The sequence below is a fragment of the Chaetura pelagica genome, unplaced genomic scaffold (assembly GCF_000747805.2).
Source record: "Chaetura pelagica isolate M959 unplaced genomic scaffold, ChaPel_1.0 scaffold181, whole genome shotgun sequence".
Classification (NCBI taxonomy): domain Eukaryota; kingdom Metazoa; phylum Chordata; class Aves; order Apodiformes; family Apodidae; genus Chaetura; species Chaetura pelagica.
Genome location: NW_009951992.1, coordinates 664,417 through 673,584, shown reverse-complemented (window position 1 = coordinate 673,584; position 9,168 = coordinate 664,417). Strand labels below are relative to the sequence as shown.

General features: G+C 51.1%; 2 protein-coding genes across 2 annotated transcripts in view; both read right to left on the bottom strand.

Annotated features, from left to right (window-relative positions):
* The window catches only part of LOC104392692 (corticosteroid 11-beta-dehydrogenase isozyme 1-like), a 5,527-nt gene extending 2,337 nt beyond the window's left edge, over positions 1-3,190 (bottom strand). The window contains exons 1-5 of the mRNA XM_010002122.1: positions 3,103-3,190; positions 2,455-2,585; positions 1,746-1,857; positions 983-1,168; positions 46-189 (exon numbers count right to left, since the gene is read on the bottom strand). Of these exons, the coding sequence (XP_010000424.1) occupies positions 46-189; positions 983-1,168; positions 1,746-1,857; positions 2,455-2,585; positions 3,103-3,190 (661 nt within the window). The remainder of the gene's footprint in view (positions 1-45; positions 190-982; positions 1,169-1,745; positions 1,858-2,454; positions 2,586-3,102) is intronic.
* A 5,347-nt stretch (positions 3,191-8,537) lies between these two features.
* On the bottom strand, positions 8,538-8,837 carry G0S2 (G0/G1 switch 2). Its single transcript, XM_010002112.1, has one exon. It carries the CDS (start codon positions 8,835-8,837, stop codon positions 8,538-8,540), a length of 300 nt encoding a protein of 99 aa, XP_010000414.1.
* Positions 8,838-9,168: the final 331 nt, after the last annotated feature.

Genomic DNA, 9,168 nt, shown 5'->3' with positions numbered 1-9,168 from the left:
GATGCTCAGCTCCTGACCTGCCAGGTCAGGCAGTGCTGCTCTTACCCGTGTCGATGAAGCCGAGGATGCAGAGTGTGATGGAAACATTAATGCTCTGAATGGTGAACTCCTGCCTCAGGGAGCTGAAAAATCCATCCAAGGCAAACTTTGTTGCAGAGTAGGGGGCAGTAAAGGGAAACCCGACTTTGCCTGGACACAGAGTGAAGTTCTGTTAGAGCACAGAAAACTGCCTGAGCCTCTGCTTTGCTCTTCAACAGAAAGTATTTTACCCAAAGGGAGTTTACTGGTAGGGAAATGTCATCCTGGCACCTGAACAGCAGCATTACAGATATTCCTATTAGCTCCCAGCTGTTTTTAAGGCCAACACCAAGTCTCATGTGTCTGCTCAGGGTATGAGCAACACTCAGCAACCAGGAAACACTCAGAGGGAAGAGATGGAGCAAAGTTTAAACTCTTGTCTCTGGATACTGAGCTAAGCTGATCACCAGCAGACTAACCCTCATACAGGCCGTGAGTGGGGACATCTGGTAGTAATTTAGTTTCCTGACTTAACAGAAATCTATTAAACAGAGTCATGTTTTTATGAATAGATTGAGTCAGTAACTCACTCTACAAATATTAGCAGGAACTTGACCAGCCAAACCAAGATGCATGGTAAGAAATATGATGCAGTGAGAAATCAGTGTGTTTCCATTCTTCTCCATAAAACTGGAGGTGGGTGAGCTCTGCTGCTCTAATGAGCCTGACACCAGAGTATGGGGTTTATTATGGGGCTGGTCAAAAAAAGCCAGCTGGGGTGATGGGATGGCAGCAGGAAACAATCAAGACAGTACAAAAAAAGATCTGGGTTTAGGGCTTTTTTAGTGTGTTAAGCAGTTATGGCTCCTCAAGGGTTCCTGGTGTCTGTGTGTGCAGCTTCTGAAATTTAGCCTGTGGTGTCTTTGGACTGAATCCCATGTCACCTACCTTGCTCCCCACTCACCTGCCATGGATGAAACCACCACGATGCTGCCCTCACTCTCCTTCAGCATGGGCAGGGCAGAGGTGGTCATGGCCACGTAGCTGAGGAAGTTGATCTCCAGGAGCTTTCGTACGTGCCCAACATCTCCATTGAAATAACCAAAGTATGATGTGCCAACGTGGTTAAGAATCAGCATGTCGAGGCCTCCTGTAAGCAGAGGAGCAGACATTAGTGCTGGGGGGACAGGGATACAACCAGCAGAGCCTCTCCTGGGAGCAAAAGAAATGTAACATAAAGAAATCAGGTTTTTGGGTCAGAGCTGTGGACTCTTATCTCTGGATCAGGGATATAATCTGGATGGTGGTTGCCAGTACAACTTTTGTTGTAATTTTTTTCTTTTTCTGGTTCAAACCACAAACATCAAGACCCAAGGGAGATCACCCTCCAAGTGCTTGTGGGGCTGGGGCAGGAGAGGGAGAGCTCCGTGTGGAGCTGAAATGTTGCATTTCTGCAGCTGTGACCCATGACCACGATAGCCAGGCTGCCACGGGCCTGATGGATGCCTTCAGACCACAGCAGCTGGGGTGGTGAAATCCAGGATCGTGGTGCTGGGACAGGATGTCATGAGGGCACGGGGCTGAAATCCAGAGCGCAGTTCAGTCTGAGCCGGAGCGCGGGAGGAGCGGGACTGAACTCGGGTTTCACCACACCTCCATCCCTCCTGCCAGCAGCAGCGTGGCTGAGGAGGGATGCAGTGTCCCTCACCTGCAGGCTGCAAACCTACCCAGCAAGGTCCCTGCCTCCTTCACCACGTGCTCGGCGAAGGCCGTGTCCTCCATGGAGCCGCTGACGTACCGCGCCGAGGCTGCGCCCAGCTCCAGGCACCGCTGCACCACCTGCCGTGGGAACACGGGGCATCAACCCCCCACACCCCTGCCCTGGGACACGGGGCATCAATCCCCCCTCACCTGCCCCGGGAACAGCCAGCATCAACCCCCAAGCCTGCCCTGCCCCCAGGAGCTGCTGCCATAGCAAAAGAGTGTGTCTGTGCTCCCTGTGATGTGTCCCTGCCTGAAAACAGTGGTTTGGAGTTTTCAGGGGTATGTTTGGAGACTTTTAAGCTTCAAAAGGAGGCTGAGAACTTGTTCCTTTGAACGTGTTACCCGGGGCAGTCTGGCTCTTGCTGGTGCTGGAATTGTGTGTGTGTGTGTGGTGAGCAGGAGCCCGTGGGTCAGCGCAGTGGAATGCGGGTGTGTGTGCCGAGGGAGCCCGTGGATGTGTGTACAGAACTAAGCAAGCTCAGATACCATCACCTGTGCTGTACAGGGTGCACGGATCTGCAGGAGCCCCGGGCAGTGCAGCACGCCCGTGACCCGTGCTCTGGTGTCTGTGTTGGCAATTCCATGTGCCTGTGTTCATGCGTGTGCCTGTGAGCTTGGCCTGGATGTGTTTGTGAATGAACATGCATGTGTGAGTGCTCAGCTTGCATTTACTTTCTGGAGCTTGGCCTCTGTCCGTGCTGTGATCAGGATGTGGGCTCCCATCCGTGCCAGGTGATAAGCCATCTCCTCTCCAATCCCAGTGCTTGCTCCTGTGACAATCACCCGCTTCCCTTTCAGCATTTCTGGGGACCAAGACACAGGGATTTATCTAAATGCTATTTTAAAATAGAACAAAATATCCCCTAGTGCCCCCAAAAGCAAGTGGTTAACTGGAAGCTCAGTGAGCCTGTGAGTGCAGGAGCAGCCGGCGTGGGGAGGTTTTTTTTTACAAGTCAGGACACAACTTCCAAACACCCCAATTATATTGTAAAAAAATAATCCCCTAAGTCCATGCTTTAAAGCTTAAAATCCAGTATTTTAAAGTAACATTTATAAATTCTATTGCTATACTCCAGAAAATCGAGTTTTCAGAGCCTCCTTCCTCTCAGACCTCTTGCCTCACCTCCTCCCTCAGTAAGTATTTCTACATGTTAGTTGCTCGTTGGATTTCAGATCTTCTTTAAAAAAACTTTCCAGTATCAGCCACCACACACAGGCTCAGATGTAGTTTGGTCCAAGCCCTGCATAGTTGCTATGCAAAACACTCAAAGTGGCTTTTAATATTTTTTCCTTAAAAACAGATTCACTTTTAATACTTACCCGGTTTGAAATTCTCCCTCGCAGAATAGAACCAGAAGGCCAAAACCAATCCCAAAAAGGGAATGAAAATCTTTTGCAACCAACCCATCCCACTGTGGAGTCAGGAAATAAAGCATGAAAGAAAAGGGAGGAAAAAAACCCTTCTGCAGAGCAGCTCCAGAAGAAAGCAGCGATGCCAGTCCTTTAAAACCTGTTAGCGAAGGGAACGGCAGCTTCCCAAGCCCTAGAAAATCCCGGGTGGATGGATGAATGGAGCAATCCCTTTGGTTTGCACCCCGTTGCAGCTGGCAAACCTCGGCCTAACCGAGGGTGTAGTTTGGGTTCTGCCCGGCTCTTTTCATATTTCCTGTCCTACGTTAAAATGCAGGATTTTGCACAACACCCTGAAGAGGTGTGTCTTTGCAGAGCAGCATCAAGTTTCACTTCAAGAACATCAGAGGCAGCCCCAGTGCAGGTGGTTAAACATCATCCTTCATTCCCACTGGCACCACAGGCGGGTCCCACCGCTGCCAAAACCCTTCTGGGGTGGGAGGAACTGGCGTGCTGGGGGGGCACATGCAGCAGGACACCCACAAAGGTCCTGTGCTCCCCAGGGCATGGCTGCTCTGCTCTCCAAGGCAGCTGCTTGCCAGAGGGATGCTGGGTGGTAGGGGCCCTGCAGTGCCTCCCACCCCCAAACTGCTCCAGAAGTGCTTTTGCTGAGGTTTGTTTGCTTCAGTTTTTACCTCTACTTACTCCTGTGAGCAGCTGAGAGGGCAGGGGCTGACCTGAACCCATCACTGGGGGTGCAACTGCCCCAGGCCAAAGGGCTGCTGGGGCACAGGGAGCTGTGCAGTGAAATGGAGAAAGCTGTTTTCTGTGGGGAAATAGGGGTCCTTGCTGCTGTGGTTCCTGCTTTGAGATCTGCAAGAGCTTTGTTCTTAAAACGACTACAGTCTGAGGCAAAAAACCCATCACCTCTGCTGTGGGACATGCTGTGGGAGGTCCCTGTGCTCCTGGAGCTGCTTCACCAGAGCCTCTGCCCCTCAGCAGGGAAAGCTGTGTTTGCTAGGACAGGAGCCTCCCCTGCAGTGCAGGGGCTGCAGCACCCTCTGGTTTACATGGGCACAAGGTCCTGGTGGTCTCTCTCAGACCCTTCCACGATAAACAATCAGAAATAATTATTTAAAGGAAACTTTTTTCCCCGCTGTGGCAGCTTCAAAATGCTAATTATTTGATCTAGTGATGTGTCTGGCTGGGCAGTGGAGCTCTCTGGCATTGCTTCTGCTTCATGGATTATTTTTTTTCTTTTCTGCTTCAATCTGTACTTTCCATTTGGTAAGAAGCACTCAGCCCACACTTGGTCAGGTAACACCAGGACAGTCACCCTGCCTTATTCTGCCTCCCTTTGCTTTTAACTTGGGTAATGATCATTGGGCAACCACTTCATTCCTTGCCTTGAAGAAAATGATTTAATTAACCTGAGCACTTTAATTACCTGAGCACTGATCTCTGTTGCTTGCAGGGAGAGAGGCCCTTTTCAAATATTGTTGTTTATTACCAGCATTGGGATACTGCAGTAAGGAAATAACTGCCAACCTTTGTGCACTGTCTGGGGGCTTGGGGAGGGACTGGTGCTGCCCTCCTGCCCTTTGCTCGGCCTCGGCACAGGGACCTGGGGCTGAGGCAGCCCTGGGTACAGAGCTGAGCGCTGCACGTGCCTTGCTGGGCTGTTGTTTAATGAGGATTGCAGGTTTGATTGGGGGTTTTTGTGTGAAACGGAGGAGCTGATGATAAAGGACTGAAAGATTGACTTTAATGTTTTTATTGAAGGAAATGGGTGTTTTTATTGAAGGGTCTGGCTGTGTCTGGCTGCCCGCGTGGGTTTGCTCTTGGCTGTCAGTTGCCCTTCCAGGGCTCTGCTGCTCCTCACTCCCACTCGCTGCTTTTCCTGGGTTTGTTTTGCTCTATGCAACTGAAGAACTTCTTTTCAACTGTTTCCTGAGGGTAGGGAGTGAGGGAAGGGAGAGGTGACTGCAGAGAAGGGTTTTCTGATCTCAGCCCGTGAGGCTGGTCCTGGCCCTGCTGCCAAACCTTGGCCCCTTGGCAGAGGGAGCCAGTGGAGTGAGGTGGGAGATGAGGGAGAGCAGCCTCTTGCTTCTGAGATGGCTTCACCCACATTTTCCTGGACATACTCCCCCACTGCACATGGTTTCTGCACCGCTCGCCTGTCTGCAGCCGTGTGCTTCAATGCTGGGCTAACAGCTCTGCACAGGGGAGGTTCCTCATTAGTGCTGCCTGGAGCTTCACTGGAAGGAAGAACCAACGCGAGGGGAACTTGTTCCGACAGCAAACTGCCGGAGCAGCAGAGGGAGCTGCTGGGCAGCCCCCAGTGCCCCCGGCCGGAGGGAGCAGGTTCGTGTGTGTGCGCAGCTCAGGGACTCGGAGCCCTTGGCAGGAGCTGGGATACGGTTCTTTTCTTACTGTTTTGAGTGATACTCGGCATTTTTCAACCCATTATGAAATCTTTGTTAAATGCAGAGGGCTTTCCTTCCCCTTTCTCCTTTCCTTTGTCACGTAGACATGAAACTATTTTCTCCCAGCCAGCTCACTTCACTGTCAGCACAGGCTGGATCCCTTGACAGGCACATTGTGCAGGGCTGCCCGCAGGTGTATTTGGTGAAGGTGTGAACACCTGCTGGGCTGTGACAGGTGTGTGTGTAGTTCAGTGTCCTGCAAACCCCATCACTGCCACGGCTGCTCCCCAGAAATGCACCCTCAGGTTCCCAGGGAGACTTGAGAGGGTTGTAGGCCTGGCTCTGGTTTGACTTGATACTTCTACTGGCTGCTGGTTTAGAAAAAGCTCTGACATGGAAACCATGTCTAAGCACTATATATTATTTTTTTCCCCCTGTGTGACCAAATGAGGAGTTGCTGCCTTGATGCTTGATTGCTGGTCCTGTAGCTGCTTTAGGTCTTGGCTGTGATCCATGTTCTCAGTGCCCTTGGTGTTGGATGGCAGAGGCTAATATGTTAACCTGGGCCCCTAATTTTAGCCTGGCAGCTCTTGAAATAGCCAGAGTCCAAACTGCAAATAGTGAGTGAGGAGTCTCTAAAGACATTTGGCTCATGCCCTTGAAGCAATTGTCCTGTGAGAGAGGGGTGCTGGGTTTCAGGTGGCCTTCACCTCCCTATGGTGAAAGCCTGGGCAAGGGCTCCATGCTGAAATAAGATCTTTGAAGGGGTGTTGCAGGATGGGTACAGACAGATACCAGGCCTCATGCCAGCTGTAATTTTCCTGAGGACTTAATGCACCAGGAAAATGTCACATTTACAGGTTAAAGGCAACTGGGTTCAGACAAGTCTTTAAAATAAAAAGAATAACAGAAATCAACCTCCTGAGATGCTTGGCAACCTAAATCCTACCTTGGGCAACATGTTGCTCTCTAGAGCTTTTCCCTCTGGACTTTGGTTTAACTCAGTCTTCAATGCTCCTTATGCTTTTACACTGTAGCTTCCCTGAGATGTCCTTGCTAGTACTGACTGTGCATCTTATTCCACCTGGTTGCTCTCTGGTACATCCCTGCTCTTATAGTTTCTCTTTGTAATTCACACATGGGTTTTCAAAATTTCTCTGCCATGCTCTGCTACCTGTGTCTGGGGGTGCTTTTTGCTGGTGCCATGGGGTCTCATTTGTGGCAGTTGTACTGGCCAGGATTTGTCTGGTGTCACAGCATGGGTGTGAGAGGGCTGGATTAGAGAAGTTTGCTGAAGCCTTTTAACCTCCTGCATCTGGCAACTCTGTCACTGATCATCATTAAAGTGATGTTAAATGGATTGCTAAACCTTCCTGCACACTGAATTTATCACCGTGTGGCTTAAATAAGACTTTATATGGTCGGTGTAGTAAAATCAGTCATTAATGTGTGTCTGCAGCCATGGTAACCCAGAGGCTTGGCCCCTGGGCTGACCTTTGGGGTCATGCACAGGGTAAAGACCCCTGAGCCTGATGCGTCAGGAGGCAGCAGATCAGCTGTGGCAGGACGTGGTTTTACCAAGTTGTTTCCAGAACCTCCAGTACAGTGTGTGGTTTAGCTGCCTAATCCTGTTAACTGTCTTAGGAGGAGCTATTTTGATTGTTCCACAAACCTCTTTGCTTTAAGCTGGATAACTGGAGGGGAGTATGGGCAGCAGGGTGCCAACATGATACCAGGAGGCCATGAACACAGCATGAGGACAAACCTTAGGTCCAAACCCAGAAGGGTTTATTTGACTAATGTGTCAGTCTTGAATCTAACACATTCTTATTAAGCCAAGGAAAGACTTTGAATAGGTGAAAGTCCTCTGATGAGTCTGGCAGTGCCCAGAAGCTTGGATCCCTGTTTCCACACCATACAGGCTGACCATGCCATCTGTTTCTCCACACTTCAGCTTTGCCATCTGTGACACCCCTGTGACACTGGAAGCTAATGTCCCTGCCCTGGTTGGTGTCTGCAATGGGTTTGCAAAGGGTCCCAGGGAAAGTAGATGACAAACTTTAAGCTAATAGGTGAAAGTCCTCTGATGAGTCTGGCAGTGCCCAGAAGCTTGGATCCCTGTTTCCACACCATACAGGCTGACCATGCCATCTGTTTCTCCACACTTCAGCTTTGCCATCTGTGACACCCCTGTGACACTGGAAGCTAATGTCCCTGCCCTGGTTGGTGTCTGCAATGGGTTTGCAAAGGGTCCCAGGAAAAGTAGATGACAAACTTTAAGCTTTTTTTTTAGCTGCTCAGCAGCCGTAGCCTGGCAGAGGATTGCTGGGGAATGGGCAGGGCTTTTTAAACAGCTCAGGGTATGCATGGCCCCGGCAGACAGGAATCTGTGCCATTAAACTCAGATAACCCCATGAATACAACCCCATAGACTTCAACCCAGGGCATGTGTCTGTCACCCATGTGACACAAACGCTGCCTCCTCCCCCACTTCAGTTGCTCCATTTTGGAGCTGGAGATAGGGAAAGGCCACCCCTTCATTTCCAGAGGGAAGGCCTTATCAGAGTGCAGTCCCCCTTATCCCCCCAGCTATTCCCTGGGTCCCCCCAGCTGCCCCAGAGAGAAGCCAGAGGCACAAGTGAAACCTCTTTGCGAATCTGTAAGAGAAGGGTTGGAAATGAATGCAGCTAGAGAGCACCAGTACCATATAAAATATTTATTGATGTTGTAAAATGCATCTGTAATAAAAATAAGAAACCTTGCTGTGCATCTTGCACATTTTTATACCAACAAAAGGTATTTTTTCCCCACTGCTGCACAGCAGCAAATATAACCAGTCGCTCCTTTCAAGTCTTGCACTTGCGGTCTCCTCCTTCAGCCAACCCTTCTCTTCTTGCTGGAACCACCACCAGGTAGGACAGGGCAGCAGAGTCTCTTGTGCTCGGTTGCTCAGCAGGCGCCTCTCCAGCCGCAGGGCTCTCAGCAGCCGTGCTGCCTGCTCACCAGGGCCCTCTGCATCCCTGCTGCCTTCTTGCTCTTTTCCAAGATCAAATCCTCCTGTTTCTGGGGAAGCCTTTGCTCTCGTGTTGGGGCAGGTTTCTTCTCCTCCTCTAGCGTCCCTCCAGAGGTGAAAGGACTGCACACTGTCTCCACCAGCCCAATAACCACACCAAAGAAAGCCAGCACGCTGCCCAGCATGTACAGCTTGACCATCTTCCTGTTGGGCTTCTGGCTGAGCATTTCTTTGGCGAAGGGGATCAGCTCATGCATGGTTTCCATTTCGGTTTTCTGTGCAGCAGATGTGGAAGGTGTCAGCTCTGCAAGGGAAGAGAGAGGGACATCAGTTAAATCCAGCTGCTTGTTCCTGCAGTGCTCAGAGCCCCTCGGGCAGCCCCAGCTCTCTGGTTTTTGGGAAAACCTAAGATTTCTGGCAGGCGGGTCGGTTCGGGAAACCCCCAGCCCACCGCCCCGCGGGCCGGGCAGCGGCAGGAGGGACCCTCCGCGGCTGTGACAAGGAGCGGGGACCCAGCCTGGCCCCCTCGGAGCTGCCCCCGCGCTTTGCACCCCCCGCGCCTCTCCCCTCGCTCCCCCTTACCCAGCGGTGCCGTTT